Source organism: Aspergillus terreus, genomic scaffold (genome assembly GCF_000149615.1).
Source record: "Aspergillus terreus NIH2624 scaffold_16 genomic scaffold, whole genome shotgun sequence".
Taxonomy (NCBI): domain Eukaryota; kingdom Fungi; phylum Ascomycota; class Eurotiomycetes; order Eurotiales; family Aspergillaceae; genus Aspergillus; species Aspergillus terreus.
This window is the reverse complement of record NT_165939.1, coordinates 686,543-706,366: the sequence shown is the minus strand read 5'-3', so window position 1 is coordinate 706,366 and position 19,824 is coordinate 686,543. Positions and strand designations below refer to the sequence as shown.

The following is a 19,824-nucleotide window of genomic DNA, read 5'->3' as shown; positions in this document are numbered from 1 at the left end:
CCAACAAGAATGGTCTCCTGAAAGAGCACGAGCTGGAAAGAAAGGTCGGAACTTGTAAATGCTTGCTAGCTATCTTGTCAGGTTGGAGACAACAAGAAGAGGACGACGCCCGCCACAACCACACAGCCGAATCCGAGATCTTCCTGCCCTGTTCCAAAGTGCACGCAATCTACCTCAATACGATAGCCCACGGCAACTGACGCTTCCTGGAGACACCGACTAGCAAGGTTCTAAGGTACGAGAGGGAAGGTCGAAGCGAGGAGAACAGGGGAAAGTTCCGAGGTGAGAAAGGGGACGGGAGAAAGGATTGGAAGAAACTAAAGAAAGAGAGGGTATAATGCAAGAAGATACAAAGGAAAGGGAGCGAGGGAGGGAGGTATGTAGAGGAGAGGGAGGTGGTGTTGATATGGTGCAGAGGTGAAGTCGGAGAGGAGAAGAGTCAAGCTTGTTACGAGACGGAGATGTCGGAGGAGGAAGCGTGACCCGCTGACTCAGCCGCCCATGACGTTGCATTGTCGGAATCCCGAAGGGCAGTTTAACACTGGAAGTCTCCAGGTACACTTAACTTCTCTTTCTCTTCCATCAGAAGTTTACACAATCCAGATCTATCCCAGTCCTACGAGTATTCAAACCTCACTTTGAAATGAAGGTGTCCGCTGCGCTCCTGCTGGGCGTCCTCCCCGCCATCCTCGCCGAGTCCATCGTGGTCACCTACCCGAAAGGGACTCCCGATGGCGTTGTGGAAGAGGCAAAGAAAGCCATCACCGATGCGGTGAGTCCTTGATCTAGATTACTGTAGACGCTACAGAGTATAAGACTAATGATATATATCATCTAGGGTGGCTGCATTACTCATACCTTCAGTGAGTATCTCCTATCCACCATACACCATAGACTACTAGGTGACGAGGCTAACCTCTATTCTCCACAGCGCTCCTGAAGTAAATACCCTCTGTCAAGTCCACCATCATCATTCGATCTAACCTCTTGCAGGGGATTCTCAGCCCAGGGTGCAACTGAAGCGATGATTAACCGGATCTCTGTCGAAACAGCCGAATATCGACCGACGATCGAGAAAGATCAGGAATACACCACGCAATGAAGGATCAAAGCGTTGCTCTGACGAACGGCATGCCTCCATACCGTTTGGTCATTTGAGCTTTTCGTGCTGGACTCGACGCTTACATCGCTGGACGAGACGAATGCCTGTGTTGCTGGATAATGACGAGTTTCTTTCCTTCCGACTGCCTGCAATGAGAAAGAGCTGTATTATGATTATGTTTCACGTGTCGCTATGCATGAAGTGGTTAATTGGTTTTTAATCAAAAGGTTATACGTAGTCTATATGTAACAGGTCATCCCTATATCACTATGGGAGATAATACCAGGAACAGTGTTGCCAGAACCACAGGTTATACAACTGTCGAAACACCATTAACAAAATTCACCCCCATTTCTAGCCATACCCTAACCTGGCCTAAACTATCCTTAGTCCCTGGCCATGGCGATCTCTCGTGTGGATTATTCTTCCTTCCGCGTGGATAACGTGGATCCGCTTGAAACCCCCGACGCCGCCGCGCGACAGTCCATCTTCTCCACGCTCTCACCACCGCGCTGCTCTTTCTTCCCAACCTCCCTCTCCATTCCTCTCCAACTTAGCCCGAGGGATGCGATTCTACATGCCAACAAACCTAATCCTTCCCTCGATCCGAGCCGCCGCCCTCGCCCTCCCCGGCTTTTCCCCCTGAACATTCCGCGGGTGAAGCCGCCGCGCCCACCATGGCCTCCGAACTTACTGTGACCCAGGCCCTCCTGGAATGGATCAACAGCTTCGCTCTCGGAAAGACGATTCGCACTACTGACGAGCTCACCGATGGCATCATCATCTGGGAGATCCTCCAGGACATTGACCCGCAGTACTTCCTCGACGAGCTGCCGGACCGCAACACGCCCGACCACTGGCTGTCCAAGCTACAGAATCTCAAACACATCCACAAACTGCTCGGCAGCTACATCCGCCAGCAACCGGACGGCTTTCCCGCCGGCCTCGATCCGTCGCCGAACCTCGAGGTCGTCGCGGAAAAGAACTCGGTCAAGGAAACCAACAAGCTCCTGAAACTCCTCCTGATCGCCGCCATCCGGTCGCCCAACGCGCCCTCCTACGTCGAGACCCTCCAGACACTGAGCACGCCGACCCAGGAGACCCTGAAGAACATTTTCGAAGAGGCCGAGAACGGCCAGCACGAGCCCATCGACGACGACGATGACGCCCGCGACGACCCCGCCAAACGGGACCACCCCGTCGACCTCGAGCTGCAGTTTGAAGAGCGCGTGGGCAAGGTGCTCGCGGAGAATGACCGTCTGACCCACGAGAAGAAGGAGCTCGAGAAGGCCTTGGAGGATCTGCACAACCGCCTCGCGCGTCTCCAGGAGAACAACGACACGCTGCAGAGCCGCCTCGCGTCCACCGAGGATCGTCTGGGGAACCTGAAGTCGGGCAAGGGCGATCTCAGCTTCAACACCAAGGCGCTGGAGTCCAAGTCCCGGCAGCAGGAGGACATCATCGCTTCGCAGGAAGTGCGGCTGGCTGCCGTGCAAGACGAGAATGACAGCCTCCGTATGACTGTCGAGTCGTTGCGCGTCAAGAACGAGCGGTTCCAGCGACTGCAGGATGACTACGACGTGCTTAAGACTGAGCGGGACCAGCTCGCTCGCAAGGCGAACGCTGCAGAGAAATACCGCTCGAAGTTGCAGGCGAGTCAGGACTTCGAGAAGGAGAACCAGGCGCTCCGCAACCAGATCAAGGACCTTCAGCAGCAGTTGAAGGACGCCGACGCACACCAGCGGTGGACGTCTGAGCGCGACGTGGAACTGGAAGAATATCGCCGCGTGCTGCCGCGTATCGAACAGGAATGTAGCGAAATGCAGAGCATTAAGAAGCAGCTGGAGTTCAACAACCACGCCCTGACGGAGCGGCTGAGCAGTGCTGAAGAACAGCGCGAGAGAGACGACGCGTTGATCAGCGAGCTGCGCGAACGTATCCGGGAGCTGGAAGGATCGCCTGGAAGCCCGTCTCTGACGCCGGGCAGCGAAACTCCCAAACTGCAGGGAACGTTGCAGAAGGACTTTGAGGCTATTGGTGTGAAGGAGTCTCAATTGTGAGTGTCCTTGTTGCAGAGTATGGGCTGAAACTAACGCATCCTCACAGAAAAGCTGAGAATGAGGAACTAAAGAAGGAGGTGGAGTCCGTCAAGGGGCCGTCGACTACGGTACGACTGTTTGTGTACTTTGCGCACTAAGAATATGCTAACACCACATAGGCTGGCTCCCAGCTGGAGACCTTTTCCGATGTGTTTGTCGAAACGTTGCAGCGCGCACGGGAGAATTCCACCCAGGGGTATGACTACCGGACCCATGCACTTTCAAAGCTAACCGAGCTGCAGAGAGGAATATTGGAAACTATACGAGCAGTACACCTCTGTGCTCAAGAAGCTGGCTGAAATACAAGATTCTTTGGACGGGTCCAGGAGAGCCCTGGCCGATGCGCAAGCAGCTGGTGAGTACTCCTATCCATTTGAATACTGGTGAATACTCTCTTACGTTCATGCAGTCGACCTGGCCGGCAAGGAGAAAGTGGACATGATCAACGAAATCAAGGAGAAAGACTCTGCGGAGTTGACCAAGATGCGCGAGGAGTGGGATGAGTCGCAACAGAAGATCTACAATCTCCAAGCCGAAATCGATTCCAGCTTGGCCTTGGTCCGGGAAACCTGCGCGGAGCGAGACGAGCTGCGTGGAATGCTCGACAACCGACAGGATACGATCGCCGAGAGCCGCGTGGAGGACCAGGAGACGATGGAAGAAATGAAGAGGCTGTTGGCCGAGATTGCCGCGCAAGACAGCGGCGATGCTTCGGAAGCGTCCCAGAAGTCTGGCGTCGAACTCACGAAGCAGGTCATGGAGCTGATTGAGAAGAACCTAGAACGACTGGCGAAGCGTGCAGAGGTTAGTTGTCATGTCACCCTGTCACTATGTTGACCAACTAATCCCATCCAGTATATACACAACCAGAACGAGCACATCAAATTCCTCCAGGAACGACTCAAGCGTTTCGAGGACGACAACGAGGTCATCAGCAAGGAGCGCGAGGTAATCCTGCCACTCTTTGTCTTAAAAACTTTGCGTACTAACAAGCCGAAGATGGAGCTCCAGAAAATCATCGACGCCCAGACACGAGAACTCGCCTTGATGAGCTCCTCGTGGTACGAGTTGCAGAGTCGACTGCAGAACAACAATGTCACCATTTCAAGATACCGCCACGGATCCAGCCTGGCCGATGCCCAGAAGGGCTGGCTGGCCAGACAGAGAACCGTGGTCGCTGGTCGGTAGAGCATATGCGGACTGTGTCTTCTATCGTGTCTGTCCTATCTTATCTGATTCTTGTTCATTATTCCCTGTACATGTGTGCATTGCTAGACTGTTGTCATTGTTGCACTATATGCATTGCAGTTTCATTTGTGAGGTTATCCCCCGATAGACCGTGATATCATGGGGTATCAGTCCCTCTGGTGCAGGCGATGGGAGGACTACAATTAGAGTCTATGCCTTTTGTCTCTTTTCAAGGCAAATTCACTGCTGCCTGCAAATCAATAGGACGTATTCCCATACGACTTCTGATATTTCAACCTAAGAGGCCTCTAGTCTATCGCATGTAGAATGAAAGGGCAGTACAGTCATGTCCTTTTTGGCCCAAGAATTCGACAGAGAATTGGAAAACTCCGCGCGTCATAGCGTTGGTTCCTCAGGCATCACTTCCCTGGTTGTGTGTAATGACGCTAGTCCTAATCGGAACGGACATCTACTGTATATCAAAATCTCGCGACAAAACCCATCTGGTCCAGGGCCAAAGGCCTGACCAGATAAACATGGCTAACAGCTCACCAAATAAATGCAAAGTCTCTTCTTCTCATGTAGGTAGGCTCTAACTATTGAGGAGGTAGAAACTCTGTAGTCAAATATTACTATCAGAGCAAAAGAACGGGGGTAAATCATAAGGTGACTCGACCTCTTTTTGTTGTTGACCGTTTTATCTTTTCAAAGACTGTCGTCATAACTTTGCTTTCCTTGTTTTTACTGACCACCCTTCGCACACTTTTTTTGATCTGAGATTTTCACTCCCCCACCTCCTTCATCCTTCTCTCACCATCTCCTCCACCACCTCCACCACCACCATCATCATCATCACCTGCTTATTGTGTCGTCCCCTGGCTCCTCTACTTTTGCCTGAGAAGATCTAGCAGTTGCTGGATCTTCTCAGGGCTCCGATTTTCTCGTTCCTCTATTCTCTCGTCCTCCTGCCTAGAGGATCCAGTAAGTTGCTGGTCCTCGTGTGGCGTCCGTCCCTTCATCCTCCCCTCCTTTCGCCCTCTGCCTAGAGAATCCAGCAAGATGTTGGTCTTCGTGTGGCATTAACTTCCTTGTCTCTCCCTCCTTCTCCTTCCAGCCTAGGGGATCCAGCAAGTTGCTGGTCCTCGTGTGGCTCTACAATCTTTCGTCTTTCTGCCTAGAGGATCCAACAAGATGTTGGTCCTCGTGTGGCTTTACAAACCAAAATGTCGGGACCTTCGGGAACCAAAGGGCAAGCGCAGCCCCTATTTTCCAAGCTAAACGCGAACGTCAAGTTTCTAGTCAAGCCTATTGAGTAAAATGAACTGACTGGAACTGGGAGTGCGACTGCGTTCGCACACAAAAATGAAGGTCAGGAAACGGTCTGCAGTGCGGCCAGGGAAATGACAAGGCCTCGCTGACCAGATTCTCGCATATTCAAGGGCGACAAGCCTCCTATTCTCGCTCTTCATCTCAGCATCTCGCTTCTTCAACCAAAAGTCCCTCTCATGACTTGGAGGTCGGAGCTTCAACACAGATCTTGCCCAGAGCTTTATTTCCACATCTCAGTCTCCTTCACGGACAACGAGCAGACCATCGTGCCCCAGCGCTTGCATGACCTGAAATGCATCCGATGCCGCAACGACAAGAAGAAGGTATCCCGACATCACCTTACATCCTTAGTGTTGTCTGTGAAACACATACTACAAATCGTGTGGGAAGTGCTTGCCACTTGGCCGGGTATGGCCGCGCCAAAACTGTGATCGCTGCATCAAATACAGCTATACCTGCTCTGCAAGCATGACTGCGAGGCAGCAGAGTTAACTGCACCGAAACCAAGTCTCCACTCCTGGTCTACCGACGCCTGCTCCGCTGAATCAAGTCCATTGCGGTTCCAGGCTGCGCAAATTGGAGCTGAGCAACTTCGGGAGACCAGAATTGGCAAACAGCCCGATGGACTGTTCATTCCGCCCCGGTGTGCTATGCTTTTAGCATGCTGAGGAATGCAAGCCGTGTCATTAGCGGTAACCCTCACATTCGATACACGCATGATGGATGCCACGGCTGTCGACCGTGCTCTGGGAAGCGCCTCAGGCTTCTCGACCAGCTTCAAGCTTACATGGAGACCGTTAAATCGAGGAAGCTGAGTGGGATGAGCAAAGAGGCTGCTAAAATCCTTGCTTCTCGAAAATTGATTCTCAAGATCAGGAAAGAGGCGCGGGTTTGGAAGATGTCGATATGGACGGCTTCATCCCCGAATTTGACTTAGGATCAAGGTGGCAGAGAGATACGGGGCTCTTGTTGATGCGACTGGGGTGCCAGAAGTTCTTCCGATCTGCTCGATGACTTTGAAGTGGATGACTGGGAAGACTTTACCATTCCTCGCTTTGAAGAGGCGACAGATGAAGAATGGATGGCCTTGCTCTCGCGACTTCTAGCGCCGTCTCTGCAGCCGAAGGAAACATGCCTTAAGCTGAGTGGAGCTGTGTATGTGATAGAGCATCTTCATGGGCTGGGAACCGAGATCAGTCTGTTTTTGCATGCGTGGTGGACGCGGGTGATGAACTGACGCACGGCGGCGGGAGACTCCAAACTGCCCGTCTCCCCGACGTCTGCGCCTCCGATGAAGGATTTGGCACCCGTTCCGGTGAGCAGGACTGCGATGAGCTCGGGGTGTCTCTTTGGGATCTCGTGGAATGTGTCGGTGAGCTTTTCGAGGAGGGTGGAGTTTAGGCTCGAGAAATCCGACGGAGAGTTCAGGGTGTCTTGGGTAGCCTGGCGAAGAATTCGGCGATGAGGATGATGATGGTAGCATGGCAGATGCGGACCCTATCTGACCCTAGAGTGTCGTTGGTGCATGTGTCGTCTATTCCTGTTCAAGTCCTTGAATGCAACCTGACCTATCATGCAAAGTCTGTCTATTTTCATCAACGTAATCAGCAATTACCGTATACAACTACTCGTTAGGGATTCAATAAAAATATGTGCAGATCTACAAATGAGAATGCCGCAAGACGAGGTGCAAAGTATTTGACAAAAGAATGATATAGAACGAATAGGGCTACGTCGACTAAGTGCACACGAAAAGGCCTCTACCATCTGTACAATCCTAGACTGCGTGCTTGGTCACAGAGAAACTGTACGAGGGCCGCGTGTCATTGCTGACAGGGTAGTAGTCCGCCCCTTTCATATACATATCCCGAGCGTAGTACTCAAAACCCAGCGAGTTGTAGCTGATATCAAGCGTGACGAACCCGTTAGCCGCTTGATCAGCATCGGCGCCGAGCCACTTGGCATAGGGCCCCAAGGGCACGCCATAGTTGCAGTCGCCGGGCTCGGCGTAGCCGGCGGCGCCGGTAAGCACAAAATCCATGCCTTGGTAGTGGTAGTGGGCCATGCAGTGATCATGGCCGTTGACGACGACGGCATTGTGCGCGCGCGCGATATCGATCAGCGGCGCGAGCTCGGTGTAGTTGGTCGACGAGGAGACGTAGCCGTGGTGGATCTGGAGGATCTTCCAGGTGGCGGTGGAGTGGGCGAAGGACCGGCGCAGGAAGTCGACCTGGGTCTGGGTATCCTTGTGGCAGGCGATCACGTAGGCGGTGTTGTAGACGGAGGAGGGGTCCTGGTACTTGTTGACGAAGCAGTCGGAGTCGACCACGACAAAGGTCGCGGTCCAGTTCGAGCCGGTCAGGTCGTAGGTATAGTAGGGCTGGTGGTCGTGGCCAAAGTACCAGCGGTCGTCGAGGAGGGGCGCAATGCGCGTCTCGAAGTCGACGCCGGCGTGGCCGGTCACGACGTCGTGGTTGCCGAGCGCCTGGTACCACGGCTTGCCGTCGAAGGCGGCGCCGACGTACATCTGCGCCCAGCCTTGGTAGAACCGCCGAATGCCTTCCGAGGTGAAGTCGACGCCGCTGTCGTAGAAGTTGTCGCCGACGGATATGAAGGCAGAGCAGTTCTTCTCGAGGCAGACTTTCTCGATATACCCGGCGGTGTGGCCTGGGGTAGGAGGGTCAGCGCACGAAGTTGGGGTCAGGCCCGTGGCTGTGGCTTACCCTCTTCAATCGTTGCATTGGAGATGGCCTGACGGTCGCCGGGGTCGCAGTCGTTCTGGATTTCACGGGAGATGTCCACGCCGGCGGCGACCAGGTTCGGCAGGGCGTTGTTACAGAAGTCCAAGGGTAGGGGCTGCCAACCGGTCCAGCCATAGTCTTCAATAATAATTGTGTTAGAGCTTACCGCGATGGGTGATGGTCGTGGCAAGGTACCTACCACCAAGGAGGGCGACAGTGAGGGTGTCGGCACCGGTTGGGGCAGCGATGGAGTTCTGGGCTGCCGATGCACCCCAGGCCAAGCTCAGAGCTAGGCTAACAAGCATCACGTCCGGCATGTTGGTAACGGGAAGGCTGGACTACTGCATGATGCATCTTCAATTTCTTGGCCGCCAGTCAGGATTTATATGTATAAGACTGCGGGCTGGAGATGACAGAAGCTTATCTTGCGCTTGTGCATCTTTCCCCTTTTTTAGTTATCTCGTACGGCTAATGGAATGTTGGGACGCCGCCTCGTGTCTCGGTAGATAAATAGGTAGGTATACTGCATACTTCGAAGAGGCCAATGGAGATTGGTAGCGTGCCACGTGGGTCGGCAGCCTTTTTGACAGAAAAGTATGTTTAAATTAACTCCCGTCTCTCTACTTATCCTTACTCTACTTCCCAACACCGGCAATGTAGGCAATAAGGTCTAGCACCCGACGGCTGTATCCCCATTCGTTGTCGTACCAGCTCACGAGCTTAACGAAGTTCGGGTTCAGAGAGATACCGGCTTTGATGTCGACAATCGATGAAGCGGGGTTCCCTTTCATGTCACTCGAGACAATATCGTCCTCGGTGTAATCGAGAATACCTATTTATAGTTAGTTGTGCTCATAGGCAACAATCCCACCGGCTTACCCTTCAGCGGTCCCTGTGCAGCCTCCTTGACCGCAGCGATGATCTCCTGATACGACGCTCCTTTCTCCAGACGACAGGTCAAGTCGATCATGGACACATTGGAAGTGGGCACCCGGACCGACATCCCGGTCACCTTTCCCTGGAGCTCCGGGATCACCTTTCCCACGGCCTTGGCCGCGCCGGTGCTGCTCGGGATGAGGTTCTCCGCCGCAGCCCGGCCGCCGCGCCAGTCCTTCTTGGAGGGGGCATCAACCAGCTTCTGCGTAGCCGTATACGCATGGACCGCGGTCATCAGGCCTTCGACGATGCCAAACTTCTCATGCAGGACCTTGGTCAGAGGCGCCATGCAGTTGGTGGTGCAGGAGGCGTTCGACACCACATCGGCACCGGCGTAGGTCTTTTCGTTCACTCCCATGACGTACATGGGTGCGTCGGCCGAAGGGGCAGAGATGATGACCTTCTTCGCGCCGCCTTTCAGATGAGCACTGGCCTTTTCCACTGTGGTGAACACGCCCGTTGACTCGACAATGTACTCTGCGCCAGCGTCCTTCCAAGGGATATTGGACGGGTCCTTCTCCGCGTAGAACTTGACCTTCTTGCCGTCGACAACAAGGGAGCCACCGTCGACCTGGACGTCATGGGCGAAGCGGCCGTGGGTAGAATCATACTTGAGCATGTATGCCTAGGCACCCGACTCATGTCAGTCGTCCTGTGCCTGGAGATAAGACAATTTAAGGAACGTACCGCATAGTGGACCTCGATGAACGGGTCGTTCACCGCGACCACTTCAGTGTCTGCATGAGAGAAGGAGTTGCGGAACACGATCCGACCGATACGGCCAAAGCCGTTAATACCAACTTTAGCGGGCATTTGCTCTATTTATCTTGAACTGTAATATGTGTGCGTAGCCTTGGTCCTGGTTGAATTGATAAAGAATGATGAGGCTGTAAGCAACACGGGAAGACTATGTAGCGAGAGCACTATTTAAACCCTTCCTAGCAGTTCGGTCGCGGCCTCAGATCATACCACCGTCAGACTATTATTGCCTCAGAGCTTACAAGGATACTTCCAGGGATACGTTGCCGCTGTACTCCGTAGATAGCTACAGTAGATGTTGACCTGTAAGATGACTGTGTACCTAGTAGACTGTTTCTTATCCGGTAGCCAGCACTAGCCGGATCGGGACACCGGCTCAAAGATCCGTAATTCACTATGCCGAATACTTTCAATGTACTTGTATAGACATGCAGCTAAGGATGAAGGGTGACGTCAGCTATCTAGCCGGTGAAGCGGCAGAACATGTACAGAGACATCCAATTCAAGTGGGATCAGCTGGTGGGAGGCCTTGTGGAGCATATGGGCCGGAGCTTGATCACCTCACGACTCACCCTAACACACGATATTGCCACCACTTTAGGCCATGGCGGCGCCTAATTCAGGTGCAGGCAGGAGAGAGAAAGAGATAGGGCCGTTGTCGTCTGTTCCTGCTTTTATTCACTCATGCGTAGGCCTTCACTACAGGTCCTTCCTTCTTTTTCTAGTAAATAGGCCTTCTATTTATCCTTCTCTCTTCCTCTCCTCCCTCACTCTCTTCCAATCTTCCTCTCCGCTTCTCCTCTCTCTGATATTCGAAGCTGCCTCGTCTCCTCTCTCGCCTGGCTGGCCCAGTAAATGACGCCATTGGACCATGCCCGCTCAACCTGTAAGCTCATTAGTATCACAAATATCTGGGTCAGAATTGCTAATGTTTCTTCGTTCAACAGTACAGCAAGCTTCCCGCCTTTCGCGGGTAATTACAGAACATGAATCAAGATAGAAGTGCCAGCAACGTTTCGGGAATGTGGATGTGTCAAAGACGCAATGAACGACGTAGCCGTCGGCGGCTGTGACATTCTTTAAGCGCAAGCGAGGAATTACAGACCTCGGGATCGCGGAGTTTGTGAAAATGCCAACAACGATTACCTTACATACCACTAGTTGCTGAAGCACTTTTCGGTAGTGTTATGGTCATTTTGGCTGACAGGATGACAATCCTGCAACACTGCTTCCCCGTTCGAACTGTCTCTCATGCCTCGGAGTCTGCCGTATCCTCCGGCCGAGGATACGGCAGGTCCGACATAATCAGTATCAAATGGAGGAGAGACAACGCCAATGTCTACAGACAGCGTCCGTTTCTCGTAACACAAACCAAGAGTCCCAGGTACGAGACCTGGCCATCGGGGTGGACAGGCGCGGAAAACCAACTCCAGGGGTACCTCACAACTGCAGCGGCAAGAAACATCGGGAGATGTCATTATATTCGGGGTATCATTGGTATCGGCGAAACGTTGAAAATATATTGATACGACAGGACCACTGGAGAAAAGACTGTGATAACAGGGGATGGCCTCTTCATGTTGACGAGAATGCTCGGGTGATTCAGAATACGTTGATCAGGATTGGAAGAATGAACCCAGTGTAGCGGTGGCTACTTCTGGCCTCACTTTCGACTTCTGATTTCACTTCCAAACTCACGGTTATGCCACTTCTAAACCTCACCTTCACTCCTCCTTACGTCGCTACCTTCCGTCACTTTCTCCCACTTCTGGGAGTGCGATACGTTTGACGAGCCGATCACGCGTACTGTTGCGTTTGGCTACCATGCTGCTGCTGTAGTCATGGGAATGGGCGGCGTCGTGCCCCCCAGCGCCTGGCCGTGCTCGCGCGACGCGGGAACATGACCGCCCGAGAGGGATTCATCGCCTTACCGGTGATTTTACAGATGACATGCCTTGCGCGAGAGATGGACGACACCCTGGAGGTATCGGCCCTGGTTCTTTCGAGGCGCTCTGAGCTGCGAATTGTGTAATAAGACGATACTTCGTTCCGATACTGCGTCGCTTCGCCCTCCTATCAAAACGTTGCACATCTAGGACAAGCGTGTGCTGCCTGCCTGTGATGGACAAGACGCCAGTTGTTCTCTGCAGGTGGCCTTCGAAGCGCACTGTTTACTTCAATAAAATTCTCTTCATACACATCACTCGGTTGATCAGCAGTCCTCCTTAATTGTCTTCGCAACAGTCAGTATCCTATCAAAGCAATTTAATAGATACCGCCGCACACGCAATGCCTCTGAGCTTTCAAGACATTGCTCTAACCTTAGGCACAGCGTCTTCCAATCAACCTGCTTCTCTGTAATGTCTTGTACCTCGAAGAAAATGTCAGGAGGGATCCTAGAGGACCAGAAGTGATTAGAGGAATGAACCCCCAATGCCTCCTCAGCATTAGCTACAGTCTGAGAAGGAAGTAAATCGAATATCATGTAAAGTAACTCCATCGGGAGCTTGCAGTTTGTCTGCATCGGTTCGTCCTTTGGGGTTCTCCCTTTTCCTCGCTCCAGTGCGAGAGACACTGCATCCGAGACACACTTGGTGCGAGTAGGATCTAGTTTCAAGGTATCCGTTGTCAGTAGCATGCTAAAATATACAAAAAAAATAGAAAATAAACAATAATTCGTTGCAGGCAGTAAACAGTAATGATCATAGAACCAAAATAACTGGCCTAGTCACTATCGTGCATGTGATCACTACTCTCTCCACATGAAGCTAAGTAGGTACACAAAAAGAGATGTAAGAAGATTACTGGCTTGGGAAAGCATCTTACCTTCTCTGTCCATTTCTGGCCTCCAGGCCTTGCACTGGCTACCAATCCTCAGGTGCCTTCGTCGAAGGGCTTCTACAATGGTAGATAGGTCTCTCTCCACGAGGGTGCCCAACTCATGGTGCAAGAGTAGCTCCCAACAACGATCGTGAACAGCATACCCGACCCACTTACATATATCATCTTGTTGATTGTCTGAAGGCTTAAGAATTGTGGCATAAATGTGAGTCCTCTTCTTCCCCTTCTGTAAGGGAGTCCGATCAATTGAGGCCTGGTAGCCTTCTCTACTAAAAGAGCAGGATATCCGGTATGTCGTGGTTTTAAGGTGGTAAAGAACTGAACATATTTATATCAGCCTAAAAGATCCATAGTTAATATTAGCGCAAGATGCGGCTTACTCATGCGCTGCCTTAACCACCAGTCCTTGAACACACAGTGGAGCACTTGTGATATCTCAATTCCTTTGTCACGGGAGACCTTTGCCCTATTGCTATGACGCAGAAAATCAGGATCTTCATAAGGTATGGGCCGGTAGTCCGCCACAGAAACATCGTGACAAAACTGGTAGCCGCATATACAGCAGCAACAACGGCCGTCACACGTGGGCCTGGGAGAAATATAAGTGTCTTCCCAGTCGTCCTTCAATTATTCGTCGGGGATAGAACTGGAAGTTTGCATGTTGTGTGTGATGAACTCCAGAAGACGATGATGTTGAGAGCAACAGAAATATCGAAAAGACAGGCATCATCGGATGGTAATATACGGCCGTTCTGCTGGCACTCCGCGATGAACCAGAGATAAGAGAATCAACATCATTCTTGCGTCATTTTACGACCCTTGTTTTTATATTTACATGAATTTGTCTGAATTTTAAGCTTATTCGGACACCTCGGCATCCATCCGCCTGGACCTCTTGAACCAGAAGAAAGGGGAGAGAGGAGAAACGTCACTTGAACGATGCCTTGAGCTACCTTACCCACCTTTGGTGAACTCTTCCGCCACCTTAGAATACCACCCCGGTATTTTATCTTCATACAATCTCATCGCGGAAGCCAGATACTGCCGTTGAGCATCCTCAAGGGCGGCTGACAGCGTATATCCCTCAGTTAATCCACGTTCCTGTTCCTTTTGACGTACAATAGCGATGTAACTTGCCCTGTCGGCAAATCTTTGCCTATCCTCTGGGTCTGTTGGACAACCCGCCTCGTCATATTTCCATGGAACATCCATGGCAGGTGGGATCACCGAGATAGACAAGGGGAATTCACAGAATATCTCGTATGGCGCCGTAAATGCTGTTTCCCAATCGATGACACCAAGCAAGCGGTATCCATCATCAAATACGATATTGTTATGACCAAAATCACCATGACACAGTGGAAACGGTCCTGTATTATTGACTGACAGGCACTCCGCGTTATCGTTTACCCATTCTCTAAAAGCAGACAGAGAACGTGATACTTCGTCGGTGTCTTGGCCGGCGGCGTCTCGAAGTCGACTTTTCGAGAGACCAAATTCCACTTTAGCAGCCCAGGCTCTGAAATAGTCCGCCGCAGTGTCGAACGGACCACCAAGGGTTGGTAGCGGTCCTTGTCGGTATGTCCCATCCTTGTTTACCCCGACGACTTTCCCGATTTTCGGCAACCGGATGTTCAACAGATCAACCTAGACGAAGAAAGATTAGAACAGAGTGTCTATGTGTGGCAGTAGTTACGTACCTGAATTTCAGCCATATTGGCGTAGACGTCCAATTTGTGTTCAGTGGGAATCTTCATTCTCAAGTCCATGCCAACATTTCCTTTGAGGCAGTCCATGAGCATAAACTGTGCCCCAACGCTGGAGCTTGGGTTGGCCTCAAATAGGCGGACATGTGGAACAGGAATTTTGCTCTCTTTCTGGATCAGGTTGATCGTGTTGTATTCGCTCTCCATTATTTTCCATGCGTCTGCTGCTTCGTCATCATTCCTTGTCAGAGGTGGCATCCTGAGTCTTGCTACCCATCGCGTGTCGTCCGCAAATTCGATAACTCGAACTAAATGATTGTATCCCAGACCAACATCGGGTAGTACTTGGCAGTCCAGCCCATTCCTCTTCGCAGAGGCACACTGAATAAGTGAAGTCCAGTTAATTGATTCCAGAAATCTTTGGGCTCGTGATTTCAGAGGCCCATCGCTTAGAGAAGAGAAGTAGAACCATCGGTACCCAGCGAAATGTTCTTTTTCCTCTGATGAGTCGTCACGCATCCCGGCTGCGCAGGTCTGTAAGTAGCGGTAAGAGAGTGCCTTATGATAATAGAATCTAATCGGGGGACAATGAAACTTATATATGTTAGGCCAGAATTATTAAAGGCTGGGCTGGGAATTACCCGCGGGCCCACCAAGGGATGAAAGAAAACTAAAGAGTGCCTTGGGATCCCTGTCTTCGGCAGGATTGACTGTGGTCCGGCATATAGCAGCACATAATTGGTTTAGCCCCAAGTTTCTACTACATTGCAGCGAAGGATCAGATTAGCAACACAACCTTTATTGCTTGTAAATCATGTACTAGCAGAGAGGTTCGTCTTCAGCCAAAACTACTACTGCTACTGCAGGTAAATGGGCATAGAAACAACGGCGAGACAGACAGATAGAAGCAACAAACACTGCGTGATCTTTACTTATTGAATCTCACAGGACGCAGTCCTGGTCCTGGATGGAGCAGTTGCTCCAAATCAGTCACGTTTCTGCCATCCACACCATGGAATTTCTCCTTCGAAAGACTCCGAGTCAATATATTTTCCGAAGAATTCCAGCATACTTGTAATTTCCTCCGGGCTCAGTTGCTTATAATCTACTACCTCACCACTTGAGCTAAAACTGCGGTACTCTCCATTGGAAGCAAGATGGGAGATGTCTTTAAGCGATGGTGAGTGTTCAAGGGATCGCCAGCTCTGCGATGCCTCTTCGTCTTTCTTTTATGGCGTTAGTGTCATACAAATGCAAGCTGTGGGGATGCTCTTACTATGCAAGACATGATTGAAGTGATCTGTTTGTGTGATGGAACACTTAATTATATCGTATAATAGAGGGTGTAGTCGAAAGGTGAAGACTTCCTTGAGAGGTTTGGTGAGAGGAAGCTGATACTTAGACCTTTTTTTCAGGGCATGTAACCGCTGTTTATCACGTTAGACGGTCAGAATTTCCTCTGCATGAGTCTGATATTGCATTGGAAGATGCATTACTTTCCGTAACGTTCCGGGTCGTTGCACTCTGATATTATGGGAAAGAATTCCTCGACTGAAGCGCGCGCAGATTTGGACCAGGATCTCATCCAAATCTATTTGTACTATTATTAAACCAGGGTGAAAATTTATCAATCCCTTCTCCTGCTCCAACACATACTATAAAAGCCCCAAACCTATACTCCCATCGTTTTCTCCCCTTCTGGGCCCACTCGTATACGTATAGAGCAACTCTTTATGGTCAAGTGGGTCAGTCGCGGCTATACGAATACGGCCGGAGGCATGGGGCGTTTATACGAAAACGAACTTGCCTATCGATTTGAGGTCGGACTTTTTAAGATAGTTCTCTCTATGGCGCCCATGCGACAGCCAATCCTGGACATCCTGTACGACGCTAACCGGGAGACAGTAATGCGGTGGTACCTATGTAAGTCAATTTTATGGAGCGAAAAGGCTTCCTATCGCCGTCAACATCCTGCCTTCCACCATGCCTTGATAGAAGTCTAATGGGATGGACTCCATGTAAAGAGCTGTTACTGCGGCTGTCCCGGGGCAATGCCAGACGGAATTAAAAGTTCCACTTCCGGCTTCCAATAGACAGAATATACAATATACCCTCAGCTAGACTACCTAGACCTTGTCCGGCCCAGTGGTAGTCTATTCAATTTCATCTTGTAATCTTCTCCTCGGGCTACTAGATTGTGGCCATAGCTAGTGCCTTTAAGTCTATACTTGGATCCTCTGAGTGATAGAGCAGACAAGTACAGATGAGCATAGTCCAATGTGCTATGAGCGTTCCTGGTGCAATACGCTGAAGATGGATCTTAGTATCAATCTCGTATAGCTAGCCTGAAACCACTATCCATAAAAGTCCCAGTTTCTCGGTAGCCTCTATGCTCTACATGTGTGGACTCCACCGATCTCCATCCTAGTTCATCATTAGAAGCTTTGCTGCCATATAAATAGCCAAAGGAGGGTCCAATATTTCCAGTACAGTGGCAAGCATCTTTCTCTATTAGTCCTTCCAGAAACCTTCCGCTCCTTTTTCTTCGAAGTGACCTTTTTCTTGTCTCTCGCTATTGTGGTTTTCAAGAATTCGCTATTAGTGACGTTCATTCCCCTCATACGAAAATGTCGGATTCGAGTGGATCTGATGGGGCCGGTTTTGCCTTCTATCGCTATGATCCCAGCATGGGTGCCGCCGCGGTCTTCACTCTCCTTTTCATCGGCACAACTGGGTATCATATTTTTCAAATGTTCAAGTCCCGGACGTGGTTTTTTGTTCCTTTTGTCATTGGCGGCATATGTTGGTGCACCTCCTAGGTCCTTGGGCCGGAAACAATGCTAATCTGCTTAGTTGAAATTATCGGATATATCGGACGAGCCATGTCCAGCCAACAAAGCCCTAATTGGACTCTTGGACCATATCTCGTGCAGACACTTTTTCTTTTGCTGGCTCCAGCCCTCTTAGCGGCCTCGGTATACATGCTCCTTGGTCGCATTATCCTGATGTTACAAGCGGAATCACATGCCTTATTGAGAAAGAAATGGTTGACGAAGATTTTTGTAACGGGCGATGTGCTCTCATTCTTACTGCAAGGAGCTGGTAAGAATCTCATATCCATTCGGGGCATGGGACAGCAAGCTAATCTAATCTAGGTGGTGGCATCCAGAGCAGTGGGAATCTAGATAGCATGAAGACCGGCGAGCATATCATTGTCATCGGCCTCTTTGTTCAAATCTTCTTCTTCGGGTTCTTCATCGTCACAGCAAGCCACTTCTACTGGAAGATTAAGAAGTACCCAATCCCACGCTCCTGTACTCCGGACATCCCTTGGACCAAACATCTGCATGTTCTTTATCTGGCGAGCTTCTTGATCCTGGTTCGCTCCATTTTCCGACTGGCTGAATACCTTCAAGGAAACAACGGATACCTCTTGCACCACGAGGTCTTTTTATACGTTTTCGATGCTCTACTAATGTTTATCACGATGGTCGTCTTTAATATTGTGCATCCACAGGAGATCGGGCGACTTCTAAGCCGTCCGTCTGATTATGAATTGACTCACGCGCCAGACGCATATGCTACCAAACCATACGAAAGGTCCCTGGCGCCGGGGTCGCCCGTCCCGTTCCGGTCATCTGCTTAACGAACTGATGGGGGGATTCGAACTGGTTTTCATAGCCCAATGCACTACTTGTCCTTGAAGGTCCGCTGACCTTTGTGCTTTTCCTTCCCGTTTGTTTTTACTGCCACGATATAGATAGCCTCACACTATGATACAATCTCCGTTACATCTAGTCAGGGATGGGTTATATTTGAGTGAAGATTTACATATCAGGCTATTCAGTGCTAGCACAGTAGGCAGATTATGCCATACCTGTGTCAAATGTAACACTTATACCAGACGTCGACGGGCCGGATGGCCCGGATCCAAGATACAACCAGGCGCTAGTGAGTCTTTTGTTGCTTATGCCACGACGGGAAGAACCTAAATCATCCTTGGACTCCTGCAGAACCTGTCAGATATTGTATTGATGGTCTGTGAGTCATGTGATCAAGGGAACATCAGCGCCGGTGGTCCGAGGTGCTCATCACCAACCTGGACTGACGATAGGAAAATTGACCTCCAGAGCTGGCTTCTCGTTTATATCGCGATACCATCCCTCTTCCATCATATTAAAAAAGTATTCTCTGCTCATTAACGCTTTTCGTTCATATTTAGCCATGGTCTTTCCAAGTCCCCAAGATTCAGATGCAGGACGAGTTCTTCGCCTCAATCTAGATCGCCCAAGGCTTTCAAGAGCCCGCGGTGTGCAGTCATGTCAACAATGCCGTTCCAGGAAGATCAGGTGCGATCGGTCAAAGCCACAGTGCCGAAAATGCGCAGCGCATCATCGTCATTGCCTCTATATATCTGGATCCGAAGCTGAGAAGGCGAAAGCCTGTGACTCGCCAGGAAGACCTACCCCTACGACGGAGCTCGAATCGGGCGAAAATCTCAGTGAAGCCGTGCCAATTCAACAACAAGGCCACCTAGCAAAGACTGACAGTGCTCAAACGCGTTATTACTCCAGCGCATCCTGGGTAGCGGCAGTTGAGGACGACGCACAGTCCTGGCAGCAAAGCTTTCTGGGTCAATTGCAGCAGCCATCAGATATTGCCACCGAGAAGATCAACGGCTTCTTGCAGCAAGCAGAGGTCGATCAGCTTATCTCGTGGTATTCACAGTACTGCCACTTTTGGTACCCTGTCGTCGATATTGCGGAGGTGACAACCTCTCTTCAAAATTTACGAGTGCATGGTGCTGCGCCCCCAGGCTCTTTAGCCTTAATCATGGCAATTTGCTACGCAGCAAGTCGTTCTGCGGCGGCCTTGGGAACTGTAAAGCCACAGAGCCTTATATCTTCTCCTTCATGGGGTAAGCTAGCCGATCAATTGCTGCATTCCTCGGACTATCCTCGGCGCCCCAACTTAAACACTATCCGTGCGGCCTTTCTTCTTGCTGCTCCTAGCATCACCGAGCATAAACTTGCACCTGATCCAGGTCCAGTCTGCATCCTCCTACGTGCGGCTCAGTCCCTTGGCCTGCATCGGGATCCATGTTCCTTTCACTTAAGCTCTCC

General features: G+C 50.8%; 5 protein-coding genes across 5 annotated transcripts; 2 read left to right on the top strand and 3 right to left on the bottom strand.

The window, feature by feature from the left end:
* Window positions 1-1,779: 1,779 nt before the first annotated feature.
* On the top strand, window positions 1,780-4,389 carry ATEG_10201 (putative microtubule binding protein HOOK3; the record flags this gene model as incomplete). The annotated part of the gene is made up of 7 exons (XM_001209503.1): window positions 1,780-3,158; window positions 3,209-3,269; window positions 3,321-3,397; window positions 3,444-3,556; window positions 3,611-4,005; window positions 4,057-4,149; window positions 4,201-4,389. 7 exons carry the CDS (start codon window positions 1,780-1,782, stop codon window positions 4,387-4,389), a joined length of 2,307 nt encoding a protein of 768 aa, XP_001209503.1.
* A 3,106-nt stretch (window positions 4,390-7,495) lies between these two features.
* Window positions 7,496-8,776, bottom strand: ATEG_10200 (uncharacterized protein; the record flags this gene model as incomplete). Its single annotated transcript, XM_001209502.1, has 3 exons — window positions 7,496-8,385; window positions 8,442-8,597; window positions 8,659-8,776. 3 exons carry the CDS (start codon window positions 8,774-8,776, stop codon window positions 7,496-7,498), a joined length of 1,164 nt encoding a protein of 387 aa, XP_001209502.1.
* Window positions 8,777-9,094: 318 nt separating this feature from the next.
* Window positions 9,095-10,208, bottom strand: ATEG_10199 (type I glyceraldehyde-3-phosphate dehydrogenase; the record flags this gene model as incomplete). Its single annotated transcript, XM_001209501.1, has 3 exons — window positions 9,095-9,291; window positions 9,339-10,020; window positions 10,083-10,208. 3 exons carry the CDS (start codon window positions 10,206-10,208, stop codon window positions 9,095-9,097), a joined length of 1,005 nt encoding a protein of 334 aa, XP_001209501.1.
* Window positions 10,209-13,949: 3,741 nt separating this feature from the next.
* Window positions 13,950-14,908, bottom strand: ATEG_10198 (phosphotransferase family protein; the record flags this gene model as incomplete). The annotated part of the gene is made up of 2 exons (XM_001209500.1): window positions 13,950-14,642; window positions 14,696-14,908. 2 exons carry the CDS (start codon window positions 14,906-14,908, stop codon window positions 13,950-13,952), a joined length of 906 nt encoding a protein of 301 aa, XP_001209500.1.
* A 2,420-nt stretch (window positions 14,909-17,328) lies between these two features.
* ATEG_10197 (RTA1 domain-containing protein) lies at window positions 17,329-18,347 on the top strand (the record flags this gene model as incomplete). The annotated part of the gene is made up of 3 exons (XM_001209499.1): window positions 17,329-17,503; window positions 17,555-17,803; window positions 17,857-18,347. 3 exons carry the CDS (start codon window positions 17,329-17,331, stop codon window positions 18,345-18,347), a joined length of 915 nt encoding a protein of 304 aa, XP_001209499.1.
* Between the last annotated feature and the right edge of the window lie 1,477 nt (window positions 18,348-19,824).